The 15,204-nt window shown below is 35.1% G+C and overlaps 1 protein-coding gene across 1 annotated transcript in view; it reads right to left on the reverse strand.

Moving 5' to 3' along the window:
• Positions 1 to 9,486: 9,486 nt before the first annotated feature.
• Positions 9,487 to 15,204, reverse strand: part of LOC105483308 (polypeptide N-acetylgalactosaminyltransferase 3) — a 49,631-nt gene continuing 43,913 nt past the window's right edge. Inside the window, exons 10-11 of the mRNA XM_011744112.3 lie at positions 13,553 to 13,705; positions 9,487 to 12,717 (exon numbers count right to left, since the gene is read on the reverse strand). Coding sequence (XP_011742414.2) covers positions 12,595 to 12,717; positions 13,553 to 13,705 — 276 coding nt within the window. The 3' untranslated portion in view covers positions 9,487 to 12,594. The remainder of the gene's footprint in view (positions 12,718 to 13,552; positions 13,706 to 15,204) is intronic.

Consider the following 15,204-nt stretch of genomic DNA (forward strand, 5'->3'; position numbering starts at 1 on the left):
CTTAATATTGTTAAAATGGCAATCTCTATCAGAATCTCAGATATCATTGTGGCAATTGACAAGCTGATGGTAAAGTTCATATAAAATTGCAAAGGATACATAAGAGCTAAAACAATCTTGAAAACACAGAAAGCAAAGTAGAAAAAAATCACACCTCTAAATTTCAAAATTTACTCCAAAACAATGACAATTAAAATAGTGTGGTGCTAGCACAAGGACAGAATATAGATAAATGGAATTGAATTGAGAGACCATGTTTCTATGGTCAACTGATTTTGACAAGAGTGCCACAACCATTAAATGGGAGAAGAATAGTCTTTTCAACAAATGGGGCTGGGACTATTGGATATCCCCATGCAAAATAATGAGGCTGAGCCTTTACCTCACACCATATACAAAAACAAACTTAAAATGCATCAAAGACTTAAATTTAAAACTGGAAACTATAAAAATTCATTGAAGAAAACATAGACATAAATCTTTATGACCTCAGATTTGGCAAAGGATTCTTACCTATGGCATGAAGAGTATGAACAACAAAAGAAAAAAAAAATGATAATTCAAACTTAATAAAAATTAAACCCTTTCCTTCAAAGGAAACCACCAAGAAAGTGAAATGACAATTTCACAGAATTGGAAAAAATATTTGCAAATCATATCTCTTATATGGGACTTTCCAGAATATATAAATAACACAACTTACTAATAAAAAAGACAATCCAAATTAAAAATAGGCAAATAATCACAATAAACATTTCTTCAAGGAAAATATACAAATTACCAATAAGCACATGAAAGATGTTTAACACAATTATTCATCAGAGAAATGCAAATATAAACCCAAATGAGATACCAATTCAAACACACAAGGATGGCTAGAATCAAAAAGTTAGATAAAAGTGTTGGTAAGGATGAGGAGAAATCAAAACCCTCATACATTGCTGGTGGAGTTGTACAATGGTGCAGCCATTTTGGAAAACAATACGTAATTCCTAAAGTGATTAAATATAGAGAGACCATACGACCCAGCAATTCCACTCCTAGATATGTACTCAACAGAATTAAAAGCATGTTTTCAGCTAGGTATGGTGGCTCATGCCTGTAATTCCAGCACTTTGGGAGGCCAAGGCAGGTGGATTGCTTGAGCTCAGGTTTTAGAGACCAGCATGGATGACAAAGTGAGACTCCATCTCTAAACAAAATACAAAAATTAGCTGGGCATGGTGGCATGTGCCTGTAGTCCCAGCTACTCAGGAGGCTAAGGAGGGAGACTGGCAAGGCTGCAGCGAGCCGAGACCACGCCACTGCACTCTAGCCTGGGCAACAGAGCCAGACGCAGTCTCAAAAAACAACAAAACAAAACAAAAACAGGCATTCAAGCAAAAACTTATGAACTAATGTTTTTGTGTATACACAGTAGAATTATTCATAAAAGTCAAAAAGTGTCAAATGTCCATCAGGTGATTAATGAATAAACAAATGTGGCTTATCCATATAATGAAATACCATTTGGTCATAAGAAAAAATGCTGATACTTGCTGCAATATGCATGAATCTTAAAAACACTGTGCCTAAATTAAATAAGCCAGTCACAGAAAACCATATATTACATGATTCCATTTATACAAAATGTCAAGCATAGGAATATCTCTACAGACAGACAAGTAGATTATTCTTTTTTTAATCCTATGTTATAAAAGGAATACTTGTTTATGACCAAGTATAGGTTATCCCATGTATGCAAGGTTGGTTTCACACATGAAAAGCACAACATGAGTAGGATAAAGGATAAGATCCTATCATGAACTCAATTGAACAGAAAACATGTTTGACAAAATTCTACACTTATGCATGATAAAAACTCTCAAACTAGGAATAGAAGGAAATTTCCTGAATTTGATAAGTGCAAAATCTATAGCAAAGACCACACTTAAGGGTAAAACAGTGAATATTTTCCTCTTAAAACTACAGTAATCAAGACTGCGGTTCCCATAAGCAAAGACATCTAGACCAATAAAATAGAAGAGTCGGTTCAGAAATTGACACATACAAGCATAGCAACCATTGATTTTTAACAGTGGTACCGACACAATTCCTATATTAGTCCATTCTCACATTGCTGTAAAGAACTGCCTGAGACTGGGTAATTTATAAAGGAAAGTAGTTTAATTGCATGGCAGGAGGGGAAGCAAATGCATCCTTCTTCACATGATGACAGGTAGGAGAAGTGCAGAGCAAAAGGGGGAAAAGCCCCTTGTAAAACCATCAGATCTCATAAGAACTCACTCACTGTCACGAGAATAGGATGGAGGAAACCGCCCCCATGATTCAATTATCTCCAGGACATGTGGAGATTATGGGAACTCTAATTCAAGATGAGATTTGGGTAGGGACACAGCCAAACCATAACAATTCCTTTGGGAAAGCAAGTTCCCAAATGGTGTTTGAACAATGGAAAATTAAATTAACAAATCTCAACCTCCTGCATCACTCTATATACAAAATACATTTCAAGATTAATTATTGACCTAAAATAAAAGTTAGAAAAATAAAGCATCTAGAAAAAACATTGAACTAGGTCTTCATACGTTTGGGATAGGCAAAGATTTCTTTAGAGCATAAAAAGCACCAAACATAAAACAAAACTTGATAAATAACACAGCATCAAAAATAAGAACTTCTGCACATTAAAAAATATTATAAGAAATAAAATCAAGCTTCAGACTTGAAGACAATATTTACAACACAAATATTTTACAATACAAATATTTACAATACAAATATCTAACAAAAGGACTTGTATTTAGAATATACAATGACCTGCAAATCAATAATGAAGAAATCTACTCAATCAATATGCATATAATATGTAAACATTTTACCAAAAAAATTACTGTTTAATATGAACATAAAAAGGTGCTTATCAGGGAAATAACAATTAAAACCACCACAAGATACATACTAGAATGTTTAAAATAAAAAAGACTGAAAATACCAAGTTTTGGCAAGGATGTGAAACCCCTGGGAATATTGCTGGTGGAAATGTGAAACATTACAACCATTTAAAAAAACCTATGGGAATACCTTTTAAAGTTAAACATACATGGTATCCACGAATCCATTCCTAGGTGTCTACCTTTAAAAAAAGTGAAAACATTTCTCACTGGAAAATGTTAAAGATGTTTCATTGTAGAACTTTTTCTCCAGTGAAAAACTAAAACCTTTTAATGTTCTCCCCCTAACCCTTTTTTTTTTGAGACAGAGTCTCTCTCTGTCACCCAGGCTGGAGTGCAGTGACGAGGTCTCAGCTCACTGCAAACTCTGCCTCCTGGGTTCAGACCATTCTCTTGTCTCAGCCTCCGGAGTAGCTGGGACTACAGGCAGCCGCCAACACGCCCGGCTAATTTTTTGTATTTTTAGTAGAGACCGGTTTTCACCGTGCTAGCCAGGATGGTCTCCATCTCCTGACCTCATCCTCGTGATTTGCCGGCCTCGGCCACCCAAAGCGTTGGAATTACAGGTGTGAGCCCCCACGCCCTGCCACGTTTTCACTTTTTTTTAAAGATAAAGAGACTTGTATATGAATGATCATAGCCCCTTTATTCAAAATATTCAAAAATTTGAAATAACTCAAATGTCTGTCAATGAAAGAATGGACAAAGAAACTGTGGTATATCTATATATGGAATAATACTCAGCAACTGAAAAGAAAGTCACAAATAGACAAAAACCTCACGGATTCATATCAAAAAACATTATAATGAACAACCAAAAGCAGGTACAAAAATATATAATGTATTATTCCATTTAGATGAAACAAATGAATAATTGATGCTAATGCATGCTGATAAAAATCAGGATGGTTGCTTTCAGGGTTGAAAGTTTGAGTGGAGGGAGATGCAAAACACTTTCTGGTTTGAAGGAAATATTCTAGATCTTGTTTTGGGTGGCAGTTATAAGGATATCTGCAAGTCAAAACTCATTAAACTGAACAAATTTTGTGCATTTTATTATATATAAATTATTTTGCAATAAGAATTAATTTAAAAAAAACAATAAAAATTGCTGCTCGGAGAAAACAAAATATTAATATACTACCTAACACATTTTGTGGTATGAAGGAAATATTCTAGATCTCGTTTTGGGTGGCAGTTACAAGGATATCTACAAGTCAAAACTCATTAAACTGAACTTTCAAATTCTGTCATTTTATTATATATACATTATTTTGCAAAAAGAATTAATTAAAAAACAATAAAAACTGCTGTTCTGAGAAAACAAATTATGAATATACCATCTAACTGTACAGAGAACAAAATAAAAAATATAGTAATATCTTTGACCTATTTGAAAGCCAACAAAAGAAAAGCAAGAAAGTTCCTACAATCTGATTAAGTGAATGGCATTTATATATGTGTATAATCATTTAAATGTTTACAGCTTAAAGGAAAAAATAGTGAGGAAAAGAATGCTATGGTTTTCAAATCCTAAGGTTTGTACTGAAGTTGTTTGTCATTTTTTTTTTTTTTTCTTAGCCACCTGGCATCTGAACTCCCTTTCTGTGCCTGTGAAATTTCCACCTTCAACTGCAGAAGCTACAAAGCCAGATACTTGCTTTCATAGCCTCCATTCCTTGAGGGCAGGGCACATGAATAGGCTCAGTTACTCTGAATTCAGTTTGGATACTGACTTGGGAACTAGTGAGAAAAGAAGCACTCAGTGGAGAATTCATTCTGGCAGCAATAATGGTAGCAGTTGCTTCGAGGATCTAGTCACAGCTATAGCAGGGGGGTCATCCAGTAGCCAGTGTCAGCAGCAAACAATGCCAATGCCAGGGAAATGAGAGGTACAAACCATTCATCTAGCGTTTGCTGGCAGCAGAAAGAATATCCTCACCAGTCAAGTTCTGCAGCATAATTTTAGCTTCAAAGCTACGCGCTTTGTTTTATCCTGCCTGCCCATTTTTTAAGCCTTTTCTCTAGTGTTCCAAATGACTCTGTGAACTACTCAATATCCTTTCAACAAACTTCTTTTCCACTTAAATCATCCAGAGTTAATTTCTATTGCTGGCAATACTGACTCTGATGGAAAAATAAAATAATAAATGCACTCTAACACAGAATAACAGAAATAATGCTCCACCTAGTTAACAAGGATTTTACAAACAAGTAGAAGCTTTTGGACTTCTTTTTAAAAATACATACTTAAATATAACTTTTTTGACACCATGAATTCCACCTGTGCTTTCAAAGAAAAGTATTTTTCACAGTTAACATCATGTTTTAAAGGAGATAAATTTTCAAAAGATCCACTGGAAAAAAATAGACTTCTCCCATAATACTTTACACAATGATTAGCTGAGATTCTAAAGGAATATCATAAAATTATGATAATATTAAATAAAAGCAAATACTCTAATAACTAACATTCAAGGGAACATGCTATGACTGATGTAGTATCAAAGGGATATGTTTAGGAAGATGCTCTCTTCTACGTGACTCTGAAAATATGGGGACATGCTATACATTCTATTTTTTCTTATTGATTGTGAATTTGTCATCAATTTTGTTGAGTCTATTCAAAATTTCCACTTACATAAACTCTTTTGAGTAATGAGTTTCACAGATATATTGTGTGCTATGCGAACTAGTACCTCTATTTCTTGGTTCCATTATTCTTGTACTATAGGATATTGTAAATAAACCTATGTTTTCTGTAACATATCTTTTGAAGAAATAATGCATCCTCTCAGAAAACTTTTCCTATCAAGAATTTTTGTTGTTGCTCTTCATCAGTCTAAGAAAAATCTGTCTTTTTTGTCCTTTTTTATTTTTGCCCATATTTTTCTCTTCATCCTCCATTCCTATGCTCATGGCCCATCCTCACTGGCACCAATTCTGTGTTTATTGTAAACATCCTTGAAAAATAGTGTTGTTTTATTTTGAGGATATGCTGAAGTTACCTAAATTTGAACATGATATGGATTTCATTATTTCTTATCTTGCTTTTGTGAAGATGACATTTATGGAGACAAAAGATAAGTTCACACATAAAATTTCAGGTAGTGGTAAATGTAACAAGGAAATAAACATGGTGATTCAGTAGCGATTGGGTTACTTTATAGAAGAAGATGGTCTCTTCTCAGAGTGTTTTATTTGAGCAGAGAACAGAAACATGTAAAAGATACTGTTACTAGGGGCATCCAGACAAAGAAAACATAGTCTCTAAAGCAAGAATCAGTTTGATACATAAGACAAATCCAGGAGGCAACTACTCTGTATGAAGCACACTCAGCACAGACAAGGTGGTCCTAGATGAGGCAGGAGAAATTGGCAAGGAGTGGGTCATATAGGTCCTTGCAGGCTATAACCAGAAGCAAGAATTTTACTCCAAGAACAATGTGAGAGCCATTGGAAGGTTACAAAGCAGAGGAGCAATGTTGTTTCTTATTTAAAAAGTTAAGTTGCTGTGAAAAAATCAACTAGAGGAATGACCCAAAAATAGAGCAATTAGTTAAGACATCATTTTAGTCCATGTGAGATTGAATGATAGTTTGAAGCAGAGGCGAAGATAGAAGCTTGTGGTGCCATAGAATCCCAGAGGGGAAAGAGTTTCAGAAATTTCAGAAGTGGTAGCACAATCAATTGTTTCAAATGCTGCAGAGATTAAGTAAATGACGGCAGGAAAAGGGGTATTGAATGTAGCAACTTGCAAGTTGTTTGTGGCAGAAGATATATTGGAAGTCATGGAAGAATTAATGGGGATTTCTTGTCAAGAATATCAGATTCTATCTCATTTTCTTCTGCTCTCTTCCAAAATCCCATTAAAATGACAGTAAAGATAAAGGAAAAAAAAATATATCCATGGGGAGAATAGTAGGAGAAATTTAATGACAACACCGTTTTGAAGCCTGGAAAGCAAATTAATTAGTAGTTAGTCCAAAGCTATCATTGGAGAAAGCAGGGTAGTAATGCATTTCATACTACAGAACCACAGAAAGAATCAAGAACTAGTGGAACCAGGAGCCTCCAAAAATAAGAAAGATACAGTTGGGGAGGAAGAGGAGTTGACACTCCATTTACGAATCAGTTAGACTCCTCATTCCTCTCCCACACCCAAATGGAAGCTTAGACATTCATTCACTGGATAGGATAAAATAGAGTATCTGTAGAACAGGGGCTACCAGCACAGTTGAGGACAAGAATCTTATGTTGAAAATGTATCCCCAGTCCTCTTCGCCCAATGATACTCGGGTTTACACCTTCCAGGGTGATTGGAAGATTTTTCTCTGGGGATCTAACTTGTCATTTTGTTTACCAGCACAATGGCTGCAGTTGGGTCAGCCTACAGGAAAGACTATAGTCAATAAGCCCTCCTCAGACTAAAGAGCTTTTAGTACGTATTCAATCCTCTGTTCAATATAAACAATTATAAATCACCAGACATTAGAGGAAAGCATCTGTTATGAAATGCAGAGAGTAAATAGGGGGGAAAAAGCAGCTTGGAGGAAATAGACTATGCAAGTAGATGAAACCTTTAAAAAAAGAACTACCATTAATATTTTTATTGATAATCTCAGAAAGACAAAAGAAAAAAATCACATTCACAAAATAATAGTGGTATACAAGAAAAATTCAGAGAACAAGAATGTGCTCTTGGAAATTACAAATGACAGAAAAGAAAAACTCAACAGAAGGCTTAAAGGAGTACATTAAGAATACATCCTGGAGTATGAAAAGAGATGAAATATAGGTCAGAAAACCTTCCCTCCTATATAGACTAGAGAATCAATATGTTAAGGGTCTGATATAATAAGATTCCCAGAAAGAAATTGAGACTACAAAGGATAAAATTAATAAATATTTGGAAAAGATTGTCATAATTTAAATACATGAGTATTTAAAGAGCACAGTAAAGCATACTGTAATATAAGACTTACAGTGAAATTTAACACATTGGGGCAAATAGGATATCTATAAGTATTTGGAGTGAAAATAATAAAATACTAACAAAGAATCAAGAATCAAAAATAGACTGGAGTTTTCAATACTGAAATTTAGAAAAAAAAGAAACAAACAAAAAAACAAAACTTTTAAAATACTGAAAAAAGAAATTCCATCCAAGAAATCTATACTCAGCTAACCTTCTAATTGTAAGGGTAGAACACAGGTATTTTGGATATAAAGGTCTCAAAAACTGTATGCATCCTAAACCATTCCCCAGAACATTACTGTGTAATGTACTCCTCCAAAATGAGGAAGTTAACCAAGAAAGAGGAAGTTATAGTATACACAAAACAGGAGACCTAACATATGAAAGAGAGAGAGGAAACAGGATATCCCCAGAAAGATGGTGAATGTGCCCAGCATGACAATTGTTTGGATGCAGAAGTAGAAGTTGCAAATATTTTGGTTTATCCAGGGTTTGGGGTTTTCTAGGTAAGCACGATGGAAAACAGACACATGAATTGACAGTGAAAGAGAGTTGTTACAATGATGAAATATTAAAACCATTCTGGATAAGAATAAAAGTATAGACTAGAGGAGAATGATAGTGAACAAGTAGCAAAATCAATTGTTTAGAAGTCCTGAAGAGATATAAAAAAATTTCTAGAGAGCAAGAACTAGCATAAATGAGCTAGGAAAGGAGGTGGTAATCAGAGAGGTTAAGGTGATCAAGATGTTAGAGAAGATATGGTTTCTAGTGATGACTAGCGAATGTGTGGTTGAGGGAAGGAAATGTGGGTCAAATACTGAGAGCTCAGAATGCTGGAGTTATCTGCACCGATAATGAAGGCACCCATAAGGTGATACAAGTAGAGGTATTAAGAAAGACAGACCAACAGGAACTAAAGTATTCAATTAATGTAGGGAATGAATTAAGATAAATGACCTATAGATTCATGGTTGACAGTACCACGAAGGGGCAGGGCATAATATATCCACATGACATGGCTTCAAATAAGCTGAGGCATTTTTGAAGAAGGACACACCTATCCCAAATCCTAGCCTTGAAGTACAAGAGGAATGACAGAAAACAAAAACATCTTTCCTGCACAAAGCGTACTAAAAATGCATTGTCTAAAGATATTTATTTCTGCTGTCTTTAAAGTGAATTGTGAAGCAATCTGAGTACAATCTGAATCTTCCTAGATTTTTGTTTTCCCTATCTTTTAAAATTCTCATCTACACATAACAGTTTAAAAATGATTTGACTTTTTTCTAGCCTTTCTTATAAAGTCAACCTTGTCCTTTTTGCACTTATATTTTGATGGTATATAAAGTACTTAACTAAATTGTCCAAGACTAGTCTCTGGTAATATAGGAGCTTAAAAAAATCCATCATCATTGGTTATAGTAATGGGCAATTTTAGTGTGTTGCTTATTTTCTCCTATAGTTAACTATGTGATCCCCTCTCAGATTTCAGTGGACTTGCCCATCAGGTTAACCCTAGTGGATTTGGCAGTGCAGCTTACCTACCTAGAATTCTTTTTTTTTTTTTTTTTTTTTTTTTGAGACGGAGTCTCGCTCTGTCACCCAGGCTGGAGTGCAGTGGCCGGATCTCAGCTCACTGCAAGCTCCGCCTCCCGGGTTCACGCCATTCTCCTGCCTCAGCCTCCCGAGTAGCTGGGACTACAGGCGCCCGCCACCTCGCCCGGCTAGTTTTTTGTACTTTTTAGTAGAGACGGGGTTTCACCGGGTTAGCCAGGATGGTCTCCATCTCCTGACCTTGTGATCCGCCCCTCTCGGCCTCCCAAAGTGCTGGGATTACAGGCTTGAGCCACCGCGCCCGGCCTCCAACCTAGAATTCTTAGGACTTGGTCCTCTGGAATGAAGGCAGCATGCCAGGTCTTCTGTAGCAACCAGACCATTTGCCATGGTAGCTTCAAATTGAGCAAGAATTCCACAATTTCACACTTGAGTGCAGTTAAGTCTCAGGTGGATGGCAGCCAGGCTCCATAAATAACTCCCCATTATCATTGTTCCAAAACTCAGACTTGTAAAAGGCACTGCCTACCCTAAAGGTCCAGTCCTTAATGACATGATTTGTATGAAACTTGAGCAATAGCCTGAGGCTGCCAAATCAGGTAAGAAGGACTTTCCCATAATAATATCAACCTAATCTAAGTACGTTTCAGTTGGATCATGATATGACAACATATGAGTGATACATGCAGGGCACTCACTTTGGTTTTTTAAAAAATATTCTTAAGTTCATTTATAAAATATATTTGAGAAATAATTTTGTGTTTAGAGATATAAGCTCTAAGAGAAATATATGCTCATGGATATTCATGCCTACTGGTACTATCTACTTTAAAATTATTTGCCTTTCTTTCTGACCCATGAGACATAGCTCAAAAGCAGTAACAAGTCTTACTCTGCCTACCAGCACTTCTGATATGGTTTGGCTGTGTTCCTACCCAAATGTCATCTTGAATTGTAGCTCCCATAATTCCCACGTGTTGTGAGAGGGGTCCAGTAGTAGATAATTGAATAATGGGAGTGGCTTCCCCCACACTGTTCTTGTGATAGTGAGTAAGTCTCACGAGACCTGATGGTTTTATAAGGGAAAATCCCTTTCACTTGGTTCTCATTCTGTCTTGTCTCCCAACATGTAAGACATGCCTTTCACCTTCCGCCATGATTGTGAAGCCTCCCCAGCCACACGGACCTGTGAGTCCATCGAACCCATTTTTCTTTATAAATTACCCAGTCTCAGGTATGTCTTTAACAGCAGTGTGAAAACGGACTAATACAACTTCTGGTAGAAAATTAGGCACATAATACACATTAGTTGAAATAATCAATTGGAGAATGTAGGCTTTGTGGTTTTTTTTTTTTTTTTGAAAGAGTCTTGCTCAGTCACACAAACTGAAATGCAGTGGTGTAATCATAGCTAACTGTAGCCTCAATCTCCCAAGCTCAAGCAATGCTTCTGCCTCACCTTCCTGTATAGCTGGAATTACAGATATGTGCCATCACACCTATCTAATTTTATTTTTAATTTCATTTTTTTATTTTTATGTTTTGTAGAGATGAGATTTTGCTATGTTGCCCAGGCTGGTCTGGAACTCCTGAGCTGAAATGATCCTCCCACCTTTTCTAACAAAGTGCTGGGATTAGAGGCTGAGCCACCACGTCCAGCTCGGAATGCAGGCTTTTTAATACAAATTCAAACCTACAAACAAACAATGAGAAGATGGGGTCAATAACCAACATATGCTCTTTTTTGTACAGCTGAGGCTTTGCCAGATTTAAAATATGAAACCAATCATACTTTACTTCTGGAACAAGAATACAGTAGATCTAAATATAAAATGACCAAAACCAAAAAAAAAAAAAAGTATTAAATCTCCTAAGCAAGCATCAATTTTTTTAAAAAAAGTCATCTATCAGATGCTCAAGGAAAAGTATCAGAAATTAACACAAAATTTTCTAAATATTGAACACAGAAATTTTGCTATTCCTCATTTTTTGTGCCTCAAGAAATATCTGATGGCTTTACAAATGATAGGTGCTTAGAAATTCAGCATACAAAATTCATTTTCCCCCACCTATTATCAATTATAGATTTTACCCAAAAGAGGAAAAACACTTAATCAAATAATTACAATAGTGTTGAGGACTTTTTATTGTGTTTTCCATATAGATAAAAAATAAGGCTTTTTGATGAAAAGAATCCATTACAAAGTCAAAAATCCATTACAATTATAATTAAATCAGTAACAAAATTTAGCTTTAAATGAGTCAAGTATTCTGCATTTGAAATTTAATATCACAAACATTCAAGATTAGTGAATTTTGGTAAGAAAAAAAAACACTAGCAGAAAGGAAAAGGACACCTTTTCAACAGATAGTAATTTATAAAAGTGTTTTTAAAAGTGCTTTGGGAAAACACACAGTATCGTTACTTAAGAAAAGTCATTTAAGGAAGACTTAAGTGCTTCAAGTGGAGCGGGCTGCAGACTAAAAAATGGTTTAAAAATTTCCAAGAAATTTAAGTGTTAAAAATACTCCTCTCCTTATTCAGTTTCATGTTTAAAGAAACATTTAGCAGACAAGTAAACCAAAGGCAAAAAAAAATTCACCTGCATTTTAAAATAATAAATTCTAGATCTGTAAAAGCTCTTGGTTTGTACACAGAGGCCAATGCTGACCTTCATTGATCTATTTCTATATAGTTAAAAAAATACAGTAACAAATCTTTCTTCCTATCCCCCCAAAAAACTAGGGGAAATATTTTAAATTGTGAGTGTGTGAATGTAGCTATATATATCCCTAAGTGTACAAAACACACAAACATCACTTTACTTCGAAAATTATTTTCATCATACTGTAAACATCTCTTCCCCTACATCTGGACATTTTGAAATAGTCTTTGGTATTACTAGTTACTGTGCTTTGAAACAGAAACTTGCAGAATTTCTGTAGTAGTGCTACATAGATATTTTAAGATATAAATAAGAAAAATGCACTTGGAATAAGTTACATTTAGCTGCTTTTGCATAATTTTCAAAACCTACAGTGTATGCCTAGTCACAGTTTTATGAGAAAGAATGTCTCCTTTTTCAACTTAATTTTAAGGAACACTTAATCATTTTGGCTAAATATCCATTTTTGGAGTGGATCTGATGGGTTGCATGACACTAAACTTGGATGCTCTCCATTTGCTGAAAGGCACATTTTTAAGAATGGATTGTATAGAAGTTGATCCTAGAATAGAAGGAAACAACAGACATTAAATTTCAAGACTCATAGTTAAGTGATAAATATGAAAAAGATTTTATGGCTTCATTGAAGCAAACCTAATAGTAAATCTTTCTAAGGTGAGCCATGTCTGATAAACTCTTTTTGACTTCTAGTGAAAATGCCACCTTTTTAAGCTACTACTGTTCAATTAGTAAGGTATTACATAATGAAGAGAGGCAGACAGAACAAGGTTTGAATCACATTTTCAAACAAGAAGTATTCCCTTGATATATTCGTAAGTGACAAACTCTTAAAAACATCATAAATCATAAAAGCCAGTGTTAAGGTTTTCTAGTATTGCACAAAACAATGTTTGGGTAAGAATTGCTACGATACAGCTAAGCCTTAAACATGTTTAAAAACAGAATAGACCTGTTATGTATTCTCTCAATTCTAGGTTCATGAAAAAGTGCTAAAACAGGGTAGAAAAAAATTAATCTCTTCAAGCGAGAAGATATAATAATTTTTCTTCTCTCTGCCAGAAAAAAAAATATGACTGCTGCCAAAAGTATTATAAGAAACCCTAAATAGTAAAAAGCAAGCGACTAATAATAATTCACAGAAGTGCTCATCTGCATATATCATGGTTCAACCAAGCAACTTAATTTTTTGTTACTAAGAGTACTTAATTCATAGATATATTCTCTTATCACATGGGTAGAAACACATAACAACAAAGTTAATAAAGAGAGAAATTCTGATAGATAATATTAATGTACCATGTTCCACTCATTTTCCCAGATAAGCAAGTAGAGCTAAGAAAAACAGTTAAAGAGATGAATTAATTGCACTGAGGTACCTTCTGGATCTCCCATATCTGCTCTCCAGTGACAACTGTCTTGTGACCTTTGTAGGTACATGCCTTCAGCTGAACGAGGCCTTGGGCAGCATGAAGACATAATTCCTTCTGGATGTTGTGCCGGATTTCATGTTGAGCAGAGTATTCAAAGTACTATGGAAGGAATACACTGTTATTGACAAAAGCAACCCATGTGCTCAGTTGCAAAATAAATAAATAAATCAGCACCTCATTAAATAATGAAGTCATTTCTATTTCAACAAAATAATACAATAAAAATAGTTATCAGAAACATATGCTGAGTTTTTATGATAGACGATACAATAGCCTTCCTTCATCAACAGTTGGTTACTTCATTAAGAAGGTACTGTCTTCCTCCCATACCACAAGTTGGAAGTTATCAAGGAGAATGGAGACTACCCCAGGCATTCCTCAGAAAAGGGAATGAAGAGCTAACAAGCACTTTAATTGCCTCTCTCCCACAAGTGTTCCATTGCTCTTCTTCATCTCAATTAAAGGTGTTTTCACTAAACTAGGGACTTCAGGGTGTTCACCATGCCTCAGTTTTCTCACTTGAAAATGGATAATTTACTAGTTTCTACCCCATAGGGTTATGAAGATAAGTGGGTTAATATGTATAATACACTTAGAACAATGACTGGCACATGGTGACTTTTCATACATTTTGGCTATTGTTACTATTGACGCTTCTCTTTCTCCACATATCCAAATAATTCGTCCCTTAGCTGTACTATTTCTCTCAGATGTTAACATCCCATCCATTCTTACTTCCGTGTACTCACTTCTGTTACTCAGACTCTCAGAATTTTACTGAAACACCTAGAGCTACCTCCAGTTTCTGTTCCTATCATCCAGTAATCCAATCTGCTGCCAGATAGTCTTTTATAGCATTGGTTTGATCCCTGACTGCCCTTGCTTAAGTGAATCACTACTGTTGCTGAGATAAAAGTCCACACTCCTTAATTGGTACATGAAATCTATCATTTTTGATCTTGCATCAACCATTGCCCCAGTTATATATTATGCTTCTTTCACACAATTCCACCAGTCAGAAAATGTGTGTGTATAATTCTAAGATTTTGCTTTACAGTCTGTCCTCTGTCTGGAATATATTTTTGACCCTTTTCTGCCTGGCTAACTCCTTTTTAATCCTTCAAGAGCCAACTCAAATATTACCTTCCTTCTTTGGCTTTGCCTGATTTTGCCCTGCTGCACAAAATTACACTCTTTTCAAGGTTCCCATAGTACATCAGACATAACTTTTCTAGCACTGTATTAGAATTGTGTGGTATATAGAGCTGGCTTCCCCATAGACTGAAGTCAGGTAATTTATCGAGTCATAAAACCCATTACAAATCCAATATTTCATAATATTGACATTATAAAGATAAAATTAGTTAACATAATTGATTTTCAATAATGAAATAATTAGTAGGAGCATTAGTATTTGTTAAGTCCTTATTACATGCGAGGCAGGCACTGTGTTAAACTCCTTATGTATATTAGAGCAGGCACTCTACAAACATTTGCTGAATTCACAGAGCCACATATCTTGAGTTTCCCTACTCTTAGTCTCATGCTTAATTTATCTCCGCCCACAAGCAAAACATCAGTCATTTTTATAACTAGTA

Source organism: Macaca nemestrina, chromosome 11 (assembly GCF_043159975.1).
Source record: "Macaca nemestrina isolate mMacNem1 chromosome 11, mMacNem.hap1, whole genome shotgun sequence".
Lineage (NCBI taxonomy): Eukaryota > Metazoa > Chordata > Mammalia > Primates > Cercopithecidae > Macaca > Macaca nemestrina.